A 22,786-nucleotide genomic window follows, 5' to 3' on the forward strand; every position below is an offset into this window, starting at 1 on the left:
TTGTAAACGGGGAAGGGATGCCACATGCCACAGCCATCCTTGTGACAACAGTGCCAGCCTTCTGTGTGTGGGGTTGTGAGTCAGTGGGTAAGGGCTGGTAAACCCTTAGCGCCTGGAGGACATGGCATGCCTGTTCCTTCTTTGTGTACTTTTGTCACCCTCCTGCTTCCAGCCCTGATCGGTGCTTAAACCCAAGCCTTATTGACCAAAGGTAGAAAATGAATCAGATTTTTTTTAAAGAAGTAAAACCTACAGATAATACCATCTCTGCCTAAGCATGGCATAGAGATTGTCTAATCTATGCAGTTTCCAGCAGGAGCACTTCAGTAGCAATCCTGCATGTTACTGAGTGTAAGGAGTAAAAAGAACAAAACCAAACCCCCAAACGTTTCATTGCTTTGCTTTAGCTCCAGGGAAGATCCAGTTACTCTTTTTCATGCGACCTTAAGGTAGCGAGTCCAGCAATATGCAAGTCTTGCCTCAGCCCTGTTAGGATAGTTATTTCATGAAAGGAAATAAAACAAATGACAGTTTAATCCTTCTCTGAAAGCTCTCAGGACACAGATGGCTAACTAGCCATAACAGGGACACTGTTCCTGGTGAAGTGAACAAAAAAAATAAATGCCTTACTGTATAATAAATAATCCCAGTCAGATGTTCTTGTTCCATTTTGTTGATAAATTGCTGCATAATCATGGGTGAAGGAAAAATAGCTCAATAATTTTGTCTTTCCTTTTCAGTGCTTAAATATCATGTAAAGAAATTTAAAAGAAATTACTGTTTTTCTTGGCAAAAAAGACTGTAAAATGTCACCAAAGCAGCCTGAATCTTAGATCTATTATCTCTTTCTTTTCTTTTTTCTTTTTGATAGACTTTTTCTCTGGAGGTAATGAACATTATTGACTGGGGGTCCAGCAGAGGTTAAGAAATGAGAGAATTTCCCTCCAGGGAGGTGTGAGTGAAAATGAACCTCGTGACAGATGTTAGTTACATTGCTTAATGCACTACTGGAAGACACTCAGATGCTCTGGAAATAACCTATTACAGACACCACAAGCTGCAGTGCATAGCATTAAGGTCATCCAAAACTTTCCCTTTTAAGTTTATCTCTTTCACTGTCTTATTTGCCAAATTCAAACATTTAGGCTGAACTTGTTCACGCTGGGTTTTTGCCTCTGCTAACTTTGCTGTCATTAGTTGTTGAAAGTTTCATCTAAAGCTGTTCATCCATTTCAGTAAGTAAGATTGGAGGAAGATCTGTAACTTTGCCCGTAAATCCTTAAAGAGAGAGGCTCTAAAACCTACATTTTGTGCATGCCAGCCATAAAGAGAGGCTTGGTGCGTTGCAAGCCTCCAGGAGGCCTTTGGGCATCCCCTTTCTGCCCTTCCCAGCCCAGAGTGTGGCCAGCCCCTGTGATGGTTGCATGCTGGTGCCTCTGCAGCTCCCTGCCCTGGCCACACGCCCTCCTGCCAGGGAGAGGCAAGGGCTGAGGCTGTGGCAGAAGGAGGGCAAGCAGCCCACAGCCCCAGCAGAGCTGTGCTTTGCAGCCCTGCACGCTGTCTTTCAGGTCTTCTTTCTCCTCTCCATCCAGTTTACTGGGGTTTCTGATCCTTCTCTCCCCTACACCAGTGACTGGTACCTGCTCAGGACACTGTCCTCCTTGCTACAGCTGCAGCCTCTCTGCTCCACAGCTGCCACTGCAAGGCAAAAATTGGCTACAGAGAACATACAGGGCCTCGTCTTACATCCACAACTGTAAAACTCTCTATGAAATTAAAAATGCGAGAGGATCAGGGTGTGCAGAACTGGTAGGGAGGTGACAAATGGCAATGATCAGCTTTCCATGGGGTGAAGGGATGGGGTATCAACAGAGGACTAGCTGGGTGATTGGCAGTTCATGAGAGCTGGTTTGCACCTTCATCTCCCGTAGCACCAAACGCAAGAAGACCCTTACCCTAATTTGGGCCCCTGGACATGGCTGCAATGTGAATATTAATGCTAATGAAGCTATTCTCAGTTTGTGCATATGTTGTTTTCCAAGCCTGGCAGTGTGGGAAATGGCCCATCCCACTTTCTAGGGCCCTAGGAAGGTAGTTTTTATTTAGTGTGACGGAAGCTGGAGTCAGAGGTTTGATTTTCCATCTCAATGAGTATAAACGTTTGGAGATTCCCCTTGGGAGGTGAGCACTGGGACTAGCACATTGGTCAGAGACCCCATTGCTGCTAAGCAGGACTCTCTCAGGAAAAAAAAGACTCAGTTGAGAAGGTAAATGATTGAAGTTGCAGCTTGTGTCCATATCTAATGGGAATCACAGAGCAAACAGAGTTCTAGATAACTGTGCGGATGTTGTTATTTAGGAGACTTGCTATTAAAATGCATACACCAGTCAGAGAACGGACAGACAGGGCTGTTTATTGATGTGTTTAACGCAGTGATGGAATCAAAGTTTGGAAAGGGAATTGCTGCAATACTTCTGATGTACTGAAGTGTAAAGAAGTCTGTGAGCGTTCTCAAGGCACTGGTGGCTGTAGGTTGGGACAGGAGGTGCCTACAAGTTCCAGAGGCATCAGGAATGCCGAGCGTTGCTGTGCTTCTAAATACTGTCGCCAAAAACAAAGGCAAACAGATTATAACGTGTTACGGTAATTGGCACATGAGGGAGTGAAGTTCATGTTGTTGCTTGTGTGGGTCTCACTCCAGCCCCTCCCTGCCAAAAAAGTTTGAATACTTTCCTTCCTTAGTTTTTCCTAAGGCTGTAGTATGCCAGTGGTCCTGGTTTTATTTTATAACTAAATCTGGCAGTAATGATGATTATTTGGAGTATTCTGAATTGTATCAAACGTACAGATGAGCTTAACATTTAAATTTCAAAATACCTAGGATAGTCAAATACTGATTGGCCTCTGCACTTTGGACTTGAATGTGAACCAGCATGAAGAGTGTGCAGAGCTGGCGGTTTGGGTTCACCTCTCGTGGCAACGCAACACTGTAGTGCTGCACCCTGTATCAAGAAGTTACAAGTCCATTGAAGCTGGTGGCAGAAGCCCCATTGACTTCAGGGGCATCTGGATTTTCTCCCCGGAATTTTCCCAGAGGACACATTTTTAAAGCTAGGGGCCATGTAAAAATTTGGCGGCAAGGCTGAGAAACTAAGGGTGAATGTTGCAAATACTGCAGGACATGGCAAACTGCAGGTCAGCTAAGTGAAGAAAATTGGTGTTTTGAAACAGGAGAGCAACTGGAGTCCAGAAAAGTCTCTCAGGTTTATAAAAGAGCAAAACTCAGGCAGTACCTAGGCCCAGGTGATAATGTGATGAAATGTCAATGTGTGAATAAGGTCTGTATTCACTAAGAAGATGCCTAGTGTTCCCTGAACCGGGTTATGGATTGTTAAGTGGGCCACAGGCGTCACTCTCTGGGCCGTGACAAAATAGACAAGGAGAGACAAGGATGGTTTTTTTTTCTGAGATGGATCACTGTGGACTAGCTTTTGCAACTGTCCCGTACTTCACATTTGCTAGTGGAATGTTTTGAAGAGCGTGTTACAAAGTCCAGTTGGTTTCACACCAGGTAGTCACTCCCCTATTTCCTCCTGAGATGGTGATCCGAAATGTCAGATTGTCCCATTTTTCTTCTTATTACATTGAAAAGTAAATTACAATAACTGAAGCACACTTAAAAGAACTAGAGCTCTTTCTAATTATGTGTAACTCCTGCCAAACACTTGTAAGCAGAAAGCATTAATTTTTTTCTATGGGAGAGTTAGAAAAAAAACATGTGAGAAAGTGGTGTGTTTCCACTTCTCTAGTAAATGTTGGTATTAGTTGCTGTTATGTTTTGAATTGAAATTTTTCAACAACGGTTCTGTATAAAATCCAGATTTATTTTTTTTCCAGGAGGGTACATTCTAACGTAGATGGTTTCTTTTGCAGTGTACATAATAGGTAGTAGCAGTGGCAATAAATAACCCACAGCAAGAGTATAGTGCTCTGCGATACGAAGTGCTGTACAGTGTGAATCAAGTTAATCGATTTTTGGGCTGTGCGATATGATGCAGAGTTAAAGTTGTTGCTTCAGGATTTTTTCTTGATCATTGTCACTGCAAAGCTTCCACAGGAGTTTAAGGAAGATCTACTTAAGAAAATCATTATTGCCTCTTAATTAATCAGACGGAAAGCAGCCTTGGTGAGTGCTTGCACATGGGTCTCTGTAGGCTCTCTAGGAAGCAAGTGGCTATTCCCAAGAGGCTATAAAATGCCTGACTGTTACGGCCAAGTTAGCTACCAGCAGAATTCCTGATTTTTGGCAGAATTTTGTGTGTGGCCAGACCAACTGTTACCTCTGTGCAGAACATGAAGTCCCTCCTGGCCCTACCCATCTCCTTCAAACTTAACAAAGCGGAAACACAGAAGCAAGGAGATAGCTGCTGTGGTAGTGCTTCCTCACTGGCAGCAAGAGGGGGTGAAGCAACAGGCTATATGAAAGGGTTTCAGTGGGATGAAGAGTAAAGTTCTGGACTGTTTTCCTTTGGTTTAATCTCTGCCACCTGCCACAAGGCTCCCGTATCTTTGAGCCAGGGAAGGCCCCATTTTGTTCAGTTCAGTTTAATCGCTGCATTTAAATATGTGTGTAAAAAACCCAACAATAACAAAACCCCATCTGCATGAAACCAAATTTGATATTTTCTCCCTCTCTTAATGTGATCCCATGAATTTCTTGCATTGTTGTGTCCCATGTACTAAGGGTCCCATGCAGAGAGCAAACAATAAAGCAGTGAGAAGACAGATGCTCTGCTAATGGGAAACCAAGGAGAAGAGAGTCTGTGAGGGATTACAGGCGGCCTGGGGTTGGAATACATTATTAGCATAGCACCCAATTCAGAAATTAGTTTTCAGAATTAAATGCCTGAAGCATTTTGGCAAAAACTCCTGATCATCTTCTCAAAAGCTCTTAAAACATAAAAGGGTAGGAATCTCAAGTCTAGGCTGAGCAATCGCATTCAGTGACTTTGCAGTGCTGTGACAGTGAATTGTAGTTTTTACAGCTTCATACCATTACCGGGGCAGCAGCTGCCACACCTACTGAAATGTAACCCACTCGATCTGCTTGCACAAACCTTCAGCAGGTTTTGAACATCCTCATCAAAGAAGAAAGTGGGCCTGAATGAGATTCCAGGGTCTGTTTCCAGGAGGAAGGTTTTGTTTTGTTGAGTGCATAACAGCAGGGAAGTACATCAGCCTCTCCTTGGGCACGGTTAGGCATGCGAAGGAGAAGCAGCGACTTGTCTTTTCAAAGATCTGACGTTGCCTAAGGTTGAAACTTTGGGTCCTGAAGCCTTTTTCAGGCATGCTGTTTTCTGAATGTTTTTGCTTTCAAAAATCACGGCGAGAAGAACATCAAACTTTAAAAGACCCTGGGTAGACAACCAAGATTGGTTACAGGACTGAGGGCAGGCAGGAGAAATTGTTTCTCATAGTACTTGGTGGGATTATCCTCCATGCATAATTGTTCATTATATGCTCAAAATTCATTGTTAATTTCTTTTGGATATATTGCACATTAGACAGAAGAGTTATAAACCCCAAGATTATCACAGGAGGACACTAACAGGCCTAAATATTCAGGACAGAAGGGGACTTGTTTTCCTCTTACATTGAAACAAAGACTCTTGGACAGAATCATTAGAGATCTTTTTGCCTGTTTGATAATCAAAGTATACTGGACAGCAAACAAAAGAATAATTCAGCCAGCCAAGTCTTCTACTTTATTTTTACTCTTCTAACATAATTAACATATTTCTCAAGGTTTATTTCGCTTCCCAGAGTCTTATATTATGTAAGTATCATTGGGGAGCTTGATTACAATGTCTTGATTCATGCACATGAAGTGAGATTTTATTATCCTGGAAGAGAAGTCAAGGACAAGGTAAATATGGGAGAAAACAGTAGGGTCCAAAATAAGAAATCAGGAAAAATAATATGCCAGCTTTTCAATATGTGCTTGTTTTCTTTGCATCCCTGTAACTGGCATCTTATTTCTAAGTCACAGAAGTGAGAGCGAAGGGTAACACTTCATTTTCAGCTTTGAATTTCAGAACAGTTCATTTTATAACAACTTCTTTCAGTGTTTTTATATATGCTTTATGACCATCTATAATGAATATTTGGGAAAGTTCAAAATCACGCTTCTTACTTGTCCTAGGTACAGACTGTCTGTAGACTTCTGAATGTTTCTGTCTAGTTTGAGATTAGTCTGTATTTACATCATCTTACTGGTCTGCCAACATATTTTTTTTTTAATGGCACATATGAAACCCTTAGAGTGAGGCTAGAATTGAGCTGAGTACTGCTTGCATCACGAATGAAACTGTATGTATAAAATACTGTGTGTACAGGAGGCATAGCTGTGATTTGGCTTCTCTGCTAGGGTCTTGCTTATCATCCTGTATTACTTCACTGTTTCTCCTCAGTCTGTTTTTCACGTCTTCATGTTGTGAGGGAGGACTGGTGTGCACAAAAGCTCTTTTCCCCCCTCCAGCTATGGTTAGCCATAAAAGAGGCTACAAGTCTGCAGAGCGTAACCTCTCCTTCTCTTGTGGTTACCTAGTTCACAAGCTGTGGGGGACCAGTGCTGCTTCCACCCAGCCATGCTGGGAACCCACCATCAGGGAGGCTCTTAGGTGTGCTGAGAGATAAAAAAGAGGCCATTCTGCCTTGTCTGGCAGTCTGGAGCAAGTCACAACTTCTCTCTCATTGCATACACAAGATTTGTGAAGGTTAGTAATAATAAAGTGCTTCAAAGACAGAGGTTGCCAATTAGTATTTTAAGCCTAAGTTTGTAAGTCCTGCTTCTAAGATTGAAAACTTAGCACATCAGGCCTGTTTGAACTCTCCAAGTTAAGAACAAACACTGCAAAGCAGAAGTTGACAGGTAAGCTACAAAAATGTAGAGAAAATCATTTATTGTTTACCTTTAAACAGCAGTGTCCACAGTAATACCATCATGTAGAAAACAGTGCTGCTGGCATATGAGGCTGTTAGTCTTTTCCAGTCCAAACAGATTTGAAGCACAAACAGCTGAATCCAAAATCCTGTTCTCACTGAATCAGGTCTCTGGTTTGTCTGGGATCGATACTGTGATCAGAAAAGAGTGTGGTGGTAAAGGAGAGCTCCCTGAACCCGTGAAATATTTTATCACTGCTATTAGACTTCACTGATATTTTGCAAAGTTGTCTTAATTGGGTAATCCAGTTCTGGATCTGTTTGACAAATAACAATTCTCTTATTAAAAACAAATCATGGTTTTAATTTAATAGGGTTAGTCATATAGTGATTTTGTGTCAGCAAAACCTTTCTTTCTGACAGTGTAATTTATGATAATCTGGTTAGCAATAAATGACATTAATCTGTCCACTATGCCATTCTGTTCCTAGGAAATAATGTTCCCTCTTAATCAATAGCTGAGTAAATGCTCCTTTGCATTCCTTATCAAATGACAGCCAGATGGTACTGGTAAATTCATTCCAGCAGGATTTTAGAATTAGCTGGGGTTGTACCATTGTTAATCCTCTGCCGTCTGCACCACTAGGACCTACCCACCTGTTTCCAGTAACCCTCAAGTTTGCAACCTTAGGAAATAGTCTAGCCAGATGGTTACTCAGATACGGTGCAGCCAAGAAGCATCCAAAGCTTTAAGGCCCTTTTCCTGCATCAGTAATAAGAAGAAAAAAACCCAAAACCCAGTATCCTGCAGAAATAGCCAGCTAGGACTGCCCACCTCTGTATTTGCTCCTCAACACACTGGTCTCTTTTGATGAAGTTTCAAAGTTTCTTAAGATTGTATGAGCTGTGTTCCTTAGTGCGTAGTAAATTTGGAGCCGTAGCAGCTGCCATACCATCATTTACTGACTTTCTGGGCCTGTCAAAGTGTCTGCAAGACCTTTTCCTTCATTAATCACTTTGTTGCATAGCAACAATAATTTTGTCTCCAACCTATTGATCTGAAATAACATGTAATCCCCTCACACCAATAAAAAAGAAAACATATGGCAGCTCTAGGCTGGGAACTGCTGGCTTTTGAAGTGAGGGACAGTTAATCCCTACTAAATCAAGGGGGAGAATGGAGGAAGCCATAAGCTCGATTGGGCTGAGGCTGTGTTAAGATGCCTGAGCCAGTTAACTTGTGTGCTGGGAGAAGAGTCCGGTTCACACTCATCCTCCCCATTCCCTGTCTTTTATCTTGTGCAGCTAAAGTACATTTCAGGTGAGCTTTGCTACAACCTTGATTGCAGAAATAAGCATCACTGTGCAATACCTTACAAACAATTGGGCACCCCTTCCCCCTGGCAGGAAAGAGTGCACACGCAGCGCTTCACTTCTGTGGGACGGCGAGTGGGTGAGGGTGAAGTTCAGCCACTGCAAATACCAGTTTCAGAATGACATGGCTGGAGTTCTTCAGGCAGGTGCCCCTTGCCTGTAGGGTGGTTGGTTGGGAGGTCAGTCGTCTGGCCTGATAACCTTGTGTGTTTTGGGTACCTCTAAACGCAGGGCTAAAGACAGACTTTGGCATCTGAAACAGAACCTGCTTTGGGGACTCAAGCACAAAGTTAAGGTCAAAAACACTCGGCCAGGGAACACAGAGCTTTGGTCCCGAGTGGGCAAGGTCCCTTCCTGCTGCCATGCCCCCGGCACCAAACCCAAGGGCTCTGCCACCGAGCCTGCCCAGCCTTCCTGTTTCCCACTGCGGACTGGAGCATGGGCCGATGGCTGGGGTGTGTATCACCTTTCTGAGGTACCTCACTGGTGCCGACATGTGCAGGGAGCCCAAGCGCCTGTGCCTGGACTTCTAGATTCTTCCCTGGATAGAAAGCCTGGTATCTATGAGGCAGCTAAATCCTCCTTGGGCCTGTCTTTATTTTTCTAGCCTGCATATAGCACTGAGTGAAACATGGGTCCAAAAGCTGAGGTCAGTGAGCATCTGGTCACTAATTTGAGCAGGAGTGGGGCGGTAAGTCCTATGCTACTTACTTCCCCAACAGCAACAACCAAAAGAGTGAATTCAAACTAATTCCAGCACACAAAATGCAAACTTGCCAAATGGCCTTCAAAAATAAAAACCGAACTTAAAATAATTGTTAAATTGGAAATCTCATGGAAATCTTGTGGTGGATCAAAAGGCCAAGCTGGTATCTGAGCGTGCTGTGAGAGCAGAGCTGCTGAATCACTGTCTCCCAAACCTATTGTATAGTTTGCTATCATATACAGCACAGGCTGGAAAATAGCGCAGCGTTCACTTAGAAGGTATTTCTGCAGCTAGAGAGAGGAGTGGCTACTAATAATCCTTTCTTTTCTGTCATTTGAACAGTATTCAGGTTTTCAGCAGACAGCGGACAAGTGCTTTGTTTGTGGACACCTCATAATGGAAATGGTAAGAGACCTAAATTCCTAACCACGGGATAGCTTGCTTTTCACAGACTTTGGGCAGCGCGCTGTGAGACATTGTGCTTCTTCCCTGGTCAGACTATTGTGTCTTGACTGCTGTTAATGTAATTTTTGAAAATGTGGCATACTCTGTTACTATTAAGTACAGTAAGTTGGGCTTCTTTTCTACCTGAGATCATGGGAGGCTGTTGTTCTGCCACATGCCAGTTAAAAAAAAAAAAAATCGAATAGAATTTTAATACTAAAAGAGGGAAAATACAGCTTTGTATGAGAACATGGTAAAGGAAAACAGATGGTGTGCTCTGTAAGATAGTAGAATAGCAAGAGCTCTGTCAAGTGGATGGAATCTGGGCTAGAGAGGAGAGGGACGTTATCAATAGTCCTGAGGTTTGTTGCCTGCTCTGTGACTTGCTTGCCTTCTGCCACTTGCTCCGTGTCAGTTAAAATGCATTATTGCCACTGGGGTTTGTAGGAAGCCACTAGTCCCTTAATTTTGTAATAAAAAAAAGCAAAGGGGTGTGGATTGGGCCAGATACTGCTGGCATCATTTCAGTGGGAATTTAGTCTGTTCATCCTAAGCAGAAGCTACCAAACAAAATGAAGTGGCTTGCATGTTGAAAAATTGCAGATCATGTAGGACATCCATTTGTTTTCCTTTTGCTTTAAAATGTATATGAACCTCAGTATGCCTAATAGGAGTAGCTACTGCATTGCAAACACGGAGGTTCAGTAGGAGCCGGAAGGGAGACTTCACTAATGAGGATTCTGGCTCATATCCTGGCACCACTGGTTGGACAAGGATATTGTTCGTTTTAGCCCAAGAGCAAATTTCTAGAGTTGTGTCATGCTGGGAGGGGGAGGGGTATCCTAACTTGCATGCTTTGAGCTGGCCCTTAATTGCAGAATCCCAGGCAAGAGTCCGTAATATCTCGTCGGTGGAGCTCAGTAGGTGGAAGCTTGGCAGGTGTTTGTCTGCCTTTCTCTCATCAGCAAGTGAGCTCTGACAAAAGGAAACGGCTCTGGGAGCTCCAGGAATTAAGCAGTCTTATTTGGCTAATTCCTTCGTGTTCCTCCCTGGGAGTGCGCGCACAACAAACGTGCCTGCGTGGCAGCGGTGCCCACATGCCGCTGAGGAACAGGGAGCTGCAGCCCCGCCAGCCCGTGCGCCGCTGAAGCTGTTCCAGGCTGAAAGTGCAGGTGAATTGGGAGTTACTCCGTGCGGAGGGGTGACTGTGCCACCGTGCCAGGCCGACAGCGTCACGTAGCTGCCTAGACAGCAACATGTGCACAGGGACAGGTTGTTTCTGGCTGGGAACAGGTTTGCAAACCAAATGGATTCTGATGGTACTCACTGAACGGAGAGCTATAGGGCTTCATTAGAGGGGGGAAAAAAGGTTAAATTAAATTGACTTCATGCATTTTTGCTATGCTCCACTTCTTATTTCCCGTTTATTCATAGAATTATCTACAGGGCCATGAGAGCTTGGCCTGTGGACTTTTCTAATCTCCAGCTTAACAGCTCCAAGCTGAGCACTGCTGCTAGCAGATACTTTCTGAAATTGCCTTCCAAAGGTGGTACTTCCACCTGAAATGTATGCAGCTGGTGTTAGAACCTGTTGAGAGCTGCCTGAAGATGACACTGTCTCTCACTCTTCCCAGAGGCTTGTTCAGGGGCTTGGTGCTTTGGAGGGGATCTGTTCTGCAGTAGTGTAGCTAAGACTGCGTCAGGCCTTCCCTTAAACCCTTCTAAATGGAATAGGGAAGATGAGCATGGGAAAAACCTGGCAAGATGGCTGGATCTATATCCAAACACGTGGATACAGATGGAATTTTAACAGAAACTGATGGGCTGCTGTGACTGAGTGATAACCAGTCAGTTACTATGGTGAATTAGGATCCTTGATTAATAAAGGGACACCTGATTTTTTGCTTGTTTTGTTTTTGGGTTTTTTTTAAGTTTGAGTAATGACTGGTTTGGATTCTGTCTGTCACAGCCTGTTAAGTTTTGTGAATTAACACAGTGTCCCAGTAACTTGGATTTGGCTGCAGCAGATTTTCCAAGAAGTGGTCTCTGAAGCCGCTTTTAATTTCTGTTGCCAGTATTGGCTGTGCAGAGCTCAGTGATGGGCGTTAGCCTGATTTTCACAGTTCTCTCTCTTCAGTGCGAGCCTACTGCAACCCACTGAAATAAGCAAGTTGACTGTTTTAAAAGGTCCCTTCCTTGCTGACAGATCTGCAGAGTGGTAATGTCATCCTGAAGTGCTTTTCTCACTGCCATTATTAAGAATCAGCCACAGCAGTATATGTAATCATGCATCCACTTATTTTGCTGTTTCCCTCTTAAGATCTTACAGGCCCTCGGAAAGTCATACCATCCTGGCTGCTTCCGCTGTGTGGTGTGTAACGAGTGTTTGGATGGAGTCCCCTTCACTGTAGATGTGGAGAACAATATTTACTGTGTCAAAGACTACCATACGTAAGTACGCAAATCCATTACATGCTTGGAAAAATTATAGTAGTTAAATTACTGGTACAGTTATAAGCCTCTGTAGTAGATTAAAAAAAAAGGTCATTCCTGTTTGCTCAGATGTCCCTCAAGTGCTGCTCTCACGTTGTATTTGTAGAGTATTTTAAAGTTATATTAGAGGTTGCTTCATGGGCCCAGTGTGTGCATACAGTGGCCAAGTGAGGTTGAAAATCAACTTGTATTTCCCTGGTAGCTGTTTCTCTACTTCTTTCAGGACTTCCAACACTAATTAGATCAGGCTAATTCTGCAAGTGGTGGTAGGTTCTGCTGGCTAAGAGTCAAGGTCACGGGTCCTCAAACTATGGCCCACGGGCCAGATATGGCCCCCTAGAATCCTTAGTCTGGCCCCTGGTATTTACAGAACCCCCCCGCCCCACCCCCACCCCGCTGGGGGTTGCAGGGGGAAACCAAGCAGCCGCAGATGACCTCCTGCCACTTCATCCGCGCGCCGGCCCCCTGTTTAAAAAGTTTGAGGAGCCCTGGTCAAGGTTCTAGTAGTGCATGACACTGGTGAATGTAAGTTAGGTTAACCTAGACTGTACAGTAGACATGTAATTAGCAACTAGTGTTAAAATGATTTTAGACTCACCTGACCAAAAGTTTTGTGGTTTAAGTGATTGCTTTTGGACTCTGTTCTTCTCCTGCTCAAAAGCTATGTGAATGCTCTTAGCTGCAGTCAACCTATAGCTCTGCTTACGTAGCCAGAGTAAATCACTCTGAACTCAACCCTATTGGTAGCAAGTTGTTCATGTTCCAAGGAGAGAGTGACTGTTTGCCCAGTGATTGTCATAAAATATAGCTGTCGATAATAAGACCACTTGATGTATTTGGTTGAAGTAGATCCTAGCCATGATCAGCCCCTCTCCTGTTCAGTGTGATGATGTCTTCCTGATGTCAGGTAGTGACAGCCCCCAAGTCAGGAGCTGCTTTGCAGTCAGTCTCTGGAAGAATTTGAGTGACATTATGGGTAAAGGAAAGTAAGAGAAAGGGCATTATGTGGGAAGAGGGCTGGTTTCGCTATGCCTAGAGGTTAGGAAGACCTAACCAATAAAGCTGGGGTAGATCAGCGTCTTGTAAATCTCCTTTTCCCTGAATATCATCAAATATTTAAGAGGTGTTTCAAATCCTGTGGATCTACATTTTGCTAAAAACAAGGCGTGGTTAGAATAACTATTTTTGTTCTACTTTTTGAAGAAGCTTTAAATGTGTTTTGAACACTTTCTTCTTGCACCCTAGGGTTTTTGCACCAAAATGCGCTTCCTGTAACCAGCCGATCCTACCAGCACAGGTACATGTTAACGTGCACTGACTCTTTAGAGATTACAGCTGTTGGCATGTGAACACTATTATATAAACACATTAGATGCTTTTCTTCCTTCTTCCAGAATCTATACTATGTCAGATACTAAATTACAGTTCAGCAGTAATGTCGCTCCCAAACATTCCCAGAGGTTGTAATAGTCATACTACTATTATGCAGCATAGTACTTTGTATCTTTAGGGTGCTTTCCAGGTCTTAATTATGCTGTTATAAATCTCATTTAATTGAAAGTCCTGACTGGGGCTCCAAGAACAACCCAAGAAGCCAAGCCCTGTTTATTTTTAGAATCTCCCATTAGCTCAAGTAGCAATTTTCCTTGTCTGCTACATTTGCATTTCTGATGTGGATCTGTTAAGATGCCCAGACTTCAAAAGACATCTGAGGGCTACCCTGACCTGCGAGAAGGCCACACAGTCTGTCATCCTGGGCTGGCAATGTAATGGAAGTGCTTAAAGGGGTGGAAAAGGCAGCAGAAAAGTTGGCTGCAAGCGAGGCCAGGTGGATGTCTTGCTTGCAGTCTCAGCCTGTTCTGACTATATAGGTAGCACTATAAGACTTCTGCATTAAGACATCCCTTTTCTGGCAGCCCGCAGTGGTGCTTCCTCGTACCCTGATGGGTGCAGGACCCTGGTGAGTTTCCTTTGCTGAGGTCACTGATGAGCTCAGTTGTAAGCAAGGGCCTCAGTGCCTCCCTCCTTTTCCTATTGTCATACTGATAAGAGCCAGAGCTTGCATCCTCTAAGCTGCTGCGCCCCAGAAAAGAAAAGCCTGTAGCTAGAGCCTCTCAGCATGCCTGCTTCTATCACCCTGCACATTACCCTCATTTGTCATTACTATTTCTGTTAAATGGCCAGGTCTCACATAATCGAAAACCTTATAAAGGCTGAGCCAGAACTGCTTGTCCTGGTGATGCAATGTGAGGAGAAAACCCCTCTGTAAATTTCCCTGGATTTGTGTCTTACAAAGAAGAAGAAAAAAAAAAAAAAAGCAGTCCTACTGCTGACTCATCTGATGGCTAGCAGGAGAGACTCCATGTTCTTTCCCATGGAGGTTTCTTAAGTTAGTTCAGGTCTAGCAGTGCAGGTACTAACTTGCTTCTCTCAGACATAGCGTACGTCATATCTGATGCTCTAACCACACCTGGAACTGGAAACAATGTAAGACAACAAATCCAATGAGCTCTGTCCTCAGAGGCTTCAGAGTGGATCAGGGGAAGAGCCTGTGAGGTTACAAGAAGGGTATGGGCTGCTCTGCAGGGCCTGGGGCTCAGCCAGGAGTTACACAACTCCACTGCATCCACCCTCACGCTGAGGTTTTGGGCTGTGCGCAGGATTACCTGCTGGATTGGTATGTAAATCCCTATGGGCTACATACAGGGACACATGCATGTGCAAAATGGCTGTGCAGCAGATGGTTTGAGAGGAATGCAAGTCCTGGAAAACTCAGGCCAGGAAGTCTACAAGGAAAAGTTACCCAGTCAGCAGGTCGGTTTTTGGCTGGTAATATGTTCACATCCTGGGTGCCCGTGGAAAATTACTTGATTTCAAGACTAATTAGTCCCTTGAGGAAGACGTTGTTGGCTACCGTTCCCAAATGACCTCTACAGCTTAGATACGCCAGACAGCCACGCTGCTGCTAAACAGCAGAGCCAGTGGTGCAGCGCTGTGGACAAGGCCCTCCGCCACCACAGAGGTCTGCTCTGTGGAGGAAGAGGGGATCCTCCAGGGGAACAGCTCTGCAAAGTGATAATTTGGGCACTGAAAGAAGATTGAGAAACCACCACCTACAAGCGCACTCTTACCTTCACTCTGCTTCTGTAACAGGGCTCCGAGGAGACCATTCGGGTGGTATCAATGGACAAAGACTACCACGTGGAGTGCTATCACTGTGAGGTAAGCACCAGGTGCCTCCGCTGGCCCGACTCACACCCCAGGGTGCACTTGCTACCTCTTGCACATCTGGGCAGGTAGGGCTCTGCCCCATGGCTCCTGGAAGGATGCAAAGGGATGAGTGTTAGCTGGGCTGCAAGTGGTGCTGCCCTCTCCAGTACCAAATTATTTCTCTTTTTTCCCTCCAGTATATTAACTTCAAAAGCTGGCTTTGGTCGAGGAGACCTGCCTGTGCAGGGAAGGACCCTCACTCCTACACTGGAAGGCTTTTTCTAGGGGACCTGTGTTTTTTCCATGCTAAATGAATATTGATTCTTTACTAGAAAAGAGACAGGGATACCATTGACTTTCTGTCACTTTTGGGGGATTAGTTTCTTTTTGTGCAGAACTTTAAATGTTTCTTGAAACAGAGCAAGTTGTGGGATTAGTGCTCTTGCTTCAGAGAAGAGAGCTGTGTTCAGTCCTAGCTCTGCATCCAGCAACATGAGGGAAACAAACTCTTTAATTTGGGACCAACCAAAAAATTCCCTTTTACTGTAAGTTTAGGTGCTCTTGATACGAAAATGCATATCTGCCCAGATCCTAACTGTGCTACCTGACTGTCAGCGCTAGAGGTAAAAATGCAGCAATACTATCTTCTGTGCATTTTTGCACGAAAAGGTTTTATGAAGAGGCTGCCAACTGAGGGAGAAAATAACAAATTTCAGGGCATCTTGAAACATACACGTACCTAAATGTAAGGAAGACCGCATCCACTCAGCTAGCTCCTTCCAACAGAGATACCTAGTACTGCATCCTTTCCTATTAATTTCTAAAGAGAAATTGGCACAGGAAATTGCAGCATTTTGGAGCGCTGTACTTCCCTCCTCCTCTTCCCCCATCTATTGCTTTGTGCAGGCTTCACCTAAGATGACAGCTCCCTCCCCTTCTCTCTCAGGCTATTGACTTTATATTAGAATGTCCCAATGGGGGTTTATTTTCAGTTCTGTTTCATTATTCATTTCCCCATTCTCCTTCCAGTTTGAGGCAAATTAAGCTGCCTCCACATCTGCCCAGAACGTAGAGTGTGTTTATGTAGAGAAATGAGGGGGTTAGCCATGTGTTAGCAGGGGTAGGTTACTGCCTGATGGTCTCAGATCAGGTTCTTGAACTGTACACGCTGGGTCACTGCTGTCTCCATATACTACTAGAAAAGTTAGTGCCAGTACTTTGAGGTATTTACATAGAGACTTTTACAAACGCTGTGACAACTTACGCAGCCACTTCTGAAACACCAGTAATGTCATCATCACCTGGTGGCCATGCAAGGTCAGTTTGGAAACTTCGTTCCTTTTGTGTATCATCTCTTTCTTGTGCAACCGCTTCTGCTGAGAAGTTCAAGCCAGCTTACAGATCAGTAGACCTCGATTCTAAAACTGAAATCCACTGAGAAAGGGAGGCTTTGTCATCACAGGTTAAATATTATATAAAGGGCTATAAAGTTATTCTATAACGTACAGTAACACACAGAAAACTACCTTGGCAGAAACTTTGATTATAGCCTCCCTAAACTAACAAAACCCATTTTTCATTCTTATTTCAGCATTGTAAACTTTGAGGATTTTAACTTAGCTTTAACTTTTAGCTATGAAAGCTGAAAAATCATATTTGGTGTTAATCTAAAAACTTTGCGTCAGTTTTCAATACCAAAATTACCTATATGCCCAGCTTTTTCAATTTCTTTTTTCCTTTCTGTTAATGTTGACAAATACATACTGATTATGTCCGGTTTGTCAGGACTCAGCACAGTAACAATGTTTAAGTATTTAAGATCCTTGAAACCTAAAGATGGACCACTGGCCTTGAAGTCTTTTAACTTTTTTTAAATTCCAAATTAAAGAAAGTGTAACCCTGTCCCATGTCCTGTCCTGTCCCACCCCCTTCTCATTCTATACTTATGCTCCCCTATTTCTTGTTCTGTGCCTTGTTGCAGAATTAATTCCTTCTCTGTTCTAACCTTCCCGGTTGTATGTGTCAGGATCAGTGCTTGGCATGTTTTTGTCTGATTTACATCAACATTTATTAGATGAAGAGACCAGAATGGGAAGCAATGCTGGGTACTGCTATAGACTGTCCTGTTCGATTTCAGTGATGTCATTTGGCTTAATACAAGATAGTCAGGGTCCACCTCCCAAAAACTGGTAGGGTTGCGGGCTTTGGAGACATGGGATGGCGCTTTCAGGGTTATGCAGGATAGATGAACAGTGTTGTGAGGTGACCTACCTGAATCACTCACTAACCTGGGATGTGTGTGTTTCTTCTAGGATTGTGGCTTGCAGCTCAATGATGAGGAAGGCCATCGTTGTTACCCATTAGAGGGCCACTTGCTCTGCCACAGCTGTCATATCAGGCGCCTTAATATTAAACTGCCATCACATCCACCTCCGAGCTATCCAATGCATGTCACAGAACTCTGAAAGACATTTCCATTACCAATAAGCCGTTTGAAAGAAAAAGCTAACAATGACTTTTGTGTTCCTTTAAAGATGAGATTCCAGTAATAACCATCTAAACCAGCTATTTATTTTTTAAATCAGAGGTGAGGGGTCCTTTTCTGATTTTGTACATATGTCTTCTTTTATCTAGACATTTTCACTGAGACAGCATCTACTTGAACAAATAATTCACCACTAAACTGTAACTGTAAATGGCAGCATTTCTAAAAATAATGGTACAAAGGGCTGTTCTGCACTCCGTACTCCCTTTCCTTCAGTGGAGATTTCACCCAAGTAAGGAGTGTAGAATTACTTTCCAAAAGTTAGCACCTTATCATATTGCAGCAAGCATGATAAGATAAATGCTAGCATTTTAGCTAGTTATGTTGAATTCTGGTCTTAGAGAATACAGTCTCACTTTTTTTAAAACTTAGATTCCCAGAAGTAGTGAATAGGAAGCAAACAAGTGTTTTTCAGCAAGGACAGTTTTCAGCATGGGTTAAACAATGGCATTCTGTGAAGAAGTGTCAGGCCAGCTTCCCATCCTATAAGGTTCCACAGTCACACAAAGACTATTTAGATTGTTAAAGAAATATGGTGAACATCTCATAAAAACCAGAGCAATATATCCAAAAGATTGGCATACGCAGGGTCATAACAGTTGAAGAAAGTTACAGACCTCTGTAATTGCTTGCCATGTACAAATGTAGTCATGGTTTCAAAATGCATTCGTATCAACTTGATGATTTGGCACTTACTAAAGAATTCCTCTTTTAAACCTGTTTTTTTTTGTTTAATAGGGTTAGAAGCCCCTTTCTATGCAAAGGTACGCTTGTCTTGGACTTCATTTGTTACCAACTGCTTTACGATTGTATGTTGATATGTTATTAAAAAGAAGGACAAAAAAAAAAAAAAGAAAAAAAAAAAAAAGAGGGAGACAGTGGTTTTTGTATTACCTTTTCAGCTTTGTGTTCTTTTCTAGATGTTCTTCTGAACTAATTATGGTGATTGTCTTCATTGGAAAACAAAGTACAGTTTAGGGGAAATAATAATGTAGGGAGTCAGACCATTGAAACATTGGCATTTTATAACAAGTATTGGATGTACATAGAATGTACACACTGTCATGTCTTGCATAAGCTTTTACAGTAACCTCAGAGCTCTGGGGAAATATGTCTTCCATATAGGAAGTTAGATGAATCTTTTTTATGGTTTGTTTTCTACCATGTGTTGATTTACATGCAAATCACATATCTGTATGTTTAAAAAAAAAAATCCTGCATTCTCATGAGAATTGATGCAGCCTTCCTGAATTTACATTTTAAATAAATCCATCATTGCCGTCTTTAACGGTATCCAAAATTACAACAAAATAAAATTATTCTTCTCCAGAGGAAGTGGAAATACCAGACCAGATTCTCTGCATGTGTAGATTGGGACATTTCCATGCCAGTTCTCAACATGTCAAGAATCTGATCAATCCACTCAGAAATGATGCCATGTTAAATTCAGCACATCGATTGATTAAATGACTTGTTTGGCAACACCATTGGCATTCAGTTTCTTAGGCTTCATTGACTTTTTGAAAGCCATTTGTCTGCTGAAAAGTACAAAGAGCATCCAATGGACACCAATTCCTTAATGGCATAATTAACTCCCTTAACAGAACTTTTTGATAATGTGGAGTTTCCTTATGGGGGAAGGGGGAGCAGGAAGAATTCCCATGAACTGTTTTTTTCTCCTGTTAGTAAGGAACAACAGGTATGTTACCTGAACTTTTGCCAAACTTCCATGGGCCTAGATTAACCTGCCCTACTGATGCTCCTTGGCAAGTCAGATGCTTCTTTAAAAAGTAATTTTCTAATTAATATGTATCAGTTTATAATTGACATGTTCAATGCCATAGCCATGCTTTGAAGGAATTACAGTGGAACTAGTGTCCCATTTCTACAGTGAGGCCTAAGAGGCCTGGCCTGCGAAAGAGAGGACACTGGGTACGTGCATACTTTTTCTGCATTTGCAAACATTACCTCTGTGTCCATAGTCACCAGCCCAGCCTCAGAAGGAAGCAGAAGTACCTGTGCCTGTTCCCAAACAGTAGAAAAGGGAAAAAAATGGTCTTAAGTTGGACTGTATGAGTAGGTCAGTTCCTTAAGTTCCTTACTACAAACATGGAAGATACCAGAGCTTCAGGATAAACTTTTAGTGTCAGCTGCAATGTAACACTTTTTCCATTTAAGGAAGCTGCTTTGGACCACATTTAGCTTTGAAGCATTTTTACTTGCTTGTCTTTACAATATATATTAAGGAACTCAAATTAAGAAAAAAATAATTAAAATATACAGAGAAGGTTTGGGTCTGTTCCTGTGCGAGCAAGTCATCCCCTGACAGTACTCACTGTACTGGAAAAATACTTTGCTCTACTAGTATAGAAGCAAAACCTTCAAAATCACAGTGGCCAGAAACAGAGGTGACTTGGTGTTCAGCCCAGGCTGCTACCAGGACCTTCCTTAGCACTTCAGCTCCTTCAGTGGCAAGTTTGAAGTTTCCACTGCAATGTACTTTTCAAGGGACAGCATACTACCTAACATGGACATACCATACCTTTTCTTTTTTGAAAACGATCATACTGTAGAACAAGAGTATTTAATTTCATTTCACTTGTTAATTTGTAAGTCTCATAGTTCTACTCAGTTCCAATGTGTTAAGTATCATGATAAAAACGTCAAAAGGTAGTATTTCAATATAGAATAAGCAATTTGTTTAAAACCAGAAAGCAGCAGTTATTCCGATATTTTCTACAGACAGTTGCATTCCATTACTGTACAACAAAGTACAGCTTTGCTTTTCCAGCATTTAGTATAAAACCTGGAGCTTGAGTGAAATTTGCCAAGGTTTGGGGATTATTTTTTTTTGTTTGGGTTTCTTCAATCAAAGAGAAAAACAAGCAAATCTAAAATAATGATGTGCTATATTCTTTAGTGCTAGTGACAGTTTCTGCACATTTTACCTCCTATCTGGGGAATTATGTAAAGAGAAAAGCGCTTTTTAATCCTTTTTTTTAAGGAATAACATTACATCAGTTCAACACAGATGTAAACTTCCTAGAGTTTATTTTATGATGTGACTGTTCTTCAGAAGCCTTTGCTGTACTTTCAGAATATTTCCATAAAGTTAAAATGCTAACAACTTGTTCTCATTTGCATCAGAACTACACCTTTCCATTTCGGTAAGGAATCTTACAGAGTCCCTACAGCACAAAGCTGTTGTAGGCAATTCAGAGTCCCTCATGCACTGGAGGACACATTCCAAAGAAAGGACCAAAATAACAATTTGAAAACAAAACAAAAGAATGCACTCAGATAATTGAGCTTTCAAAGAAGGTTTGTTTGGGTTTCTTTCCTTTTCCTTTCACTCGTGTGTGTATATATTTTGTAAGGTGGAGCTTCAAAAGGAAAACATGGTTAGAGGAGCTCTTTAAGACCAGAAATTCCAGAGTAGTAAAGTAAACCAAAGCTCTAAAGGAGACAAAAGCTGCTTTCTTGTGTTTCAAGAAAAGTTTAAAAGTTTGTGATTCATCCTGTAACTAATGCCGTAACTAGAGTATATAATTTGACTTAAATTAAGTTTTCATTTGAGAAATATTTTCATTTTCTTTAAAAGAATATAGTTTTCTTCCAAGAACTTGGACCAACGTTGATTTTTATTTTGTAGGAAATATATAAATTCCCAGTTTGTATATCATGTAACTACTTTACATGCTGAAAATATACATTAGTTTAACTATTTTTGTATATATATCCTTGTAAAACCTTCCAATGTACTTCTGTCTTTTAGTCTTTAGAATTACTTGTGGTTTTGTGTTTCAGTGTTTGATTCCCTTGATTGTTGAAGAAAAAAATTGGGAAATGTAGATTTATTTATCTAAAGAAGAAGCTACTTGCTATCATCCTAAGTTATTTAATATTAAAAAGTCAGAAGTTTCATTTAACCTTAGATGCTATAATCTGCTTTTTTCAATAAAGACGTTTTGTAGTTATCTTTGATTTTGTAGTTTGTTCAATGTATTTTTTTTTTAATCTAGGTTGCCATTAAAACAATTTTCAAGAGACCCTTGCATTGCCTACAGAAATTCCTGACTGATATTAATTGATTGCAGCTGCATTCATGAAAGATTTTGGTCCTCTAGTGCAAGTGTTACTAATTAAGGTCTAAAATATGCCCACAGCTAAGGTTTTGCAGCTGCACTTAGAAAAGAATTTAGCCACTCTGGCAATTTTTAATTAAGCTTTAACCAGTCCGGCTAGTTTACATGTAAGACAGCAAGTACTGAGGAACACTTCCTTTTCCAGACTCCCATTGGTTTTTTTGAGCATTCCAGAAGAGAACTACTTGCCTGGCCTACGAACCTGCATAGTTTTAAGCACTCCGGCCTTGGATTGGGGAATTTTTTCAATATTCTTGCTAAGTCACAGTAACTCAGAAACCATGGCCAGAGCTCTGATAGGACTGAGAAGATGCTTTTTTTTAATCTCTTACCTTTCTGAAGGTCTTTGCCAGTTTCTTGTCTCCAGCTTCATGGCACAGATGGGAGCTTGGTCACGTTTACCTCGCCCGCACAGCAGTCCTGGAAGAGCAGCTATGTCTTGTCAGGCAGAAGGTTCATCAGCGTTGGCATCTTGTTTCCTCCTATAGCCACAAGTGGATGCCTGGGGAAAGAGCAGAAGAACCAGTTTCTTCCTGGTTTCCTCATACTCAGTGGGTTTCCTTTCCATTGAGCTGGTCACACTACCATCTTTGTAGATGCTCTTTCCTCCAGTGACTCACAGAAATCAAATACTCACAGGCTGCTACTGCAGTGGGGTACCACCCTCTCCTCCAAAGAGGCCTACTCTGCAGCTCTGCCACTCTGCCTTCAAATTACAAATTTGAATATTTTTTTTTCTTAAATTACTTCAAAGTACAAATGACTTCACATTTGGAAATGAAACTGGTGGTTTTTATACAATGGCTATTTTGCAAATTTTTCTTTTGCACAGTCAGAATGGAAAGAGTTACAAATGCCACAATTGTTTTAGGGACACAGTCTGCACTTCTGTGCTTTGAAGCAGATGTACCGTACTTCTATAGGGC

General features: G+C 42.1%; 1 protein-coding gene across 4 annotated transcripts in view; it reads left to right on the plus strand.

Moving 5' to 3' along the window:
* Positions 1–21,699, plus strand: part of LOC119157899 (WT1 interacting protein) — an 87,742-nt gene extending 66,043 nt beyond the window's left edge. For 3 of the 4 annotated variants that reach the window (XM_037409276.1, XM_037409277.1, XM_037409278.1), the window contains 5 exons: positions 9,366–9,428; positions 11,788–11,918; positions 13,206–13,257; positions 15,114–15,182; positions 17,483–21,699. In XM_037409276.1, the coding sequence (XP_037265173.1) occupies positions 9,366–9,428; positions 11,788–11,918; positions 13,206–13,257; positions 15,114–15,182; positions 17,483–17,635 (468 nt within the window). In that variant the 3' untranslated portion in view covers positions 17,636–21,699. Of the gene's footprint in view, positions 1–9,365; positions 9,429–11,787; positions 11,919–13,205; positions 13,258–15,113; positions 15,183–17,482 lie in introns of those variants that run through there. The other variant, XR_005107695.1, reaches the window with a different exon arrangement.
* The last annotated feature ends 1,087 nt before the right edge of the window (positions 21,700–22,786 follow it).

Source organism: Falco rusticolus, chromosome 15 (assembly GCF_015220075.1).
Source record: "Falco rusticolus isolate bFalRus1 chromosome 15, bFalRus1.pri, whole genome shotgun sequence".
Taxonomy (NCBI): domain Eukaryota; kingdom Metazoa; phylum Chordata; class Aves; order Falconiformes; family Falconidae; genus Falco; species Falco rusticolus.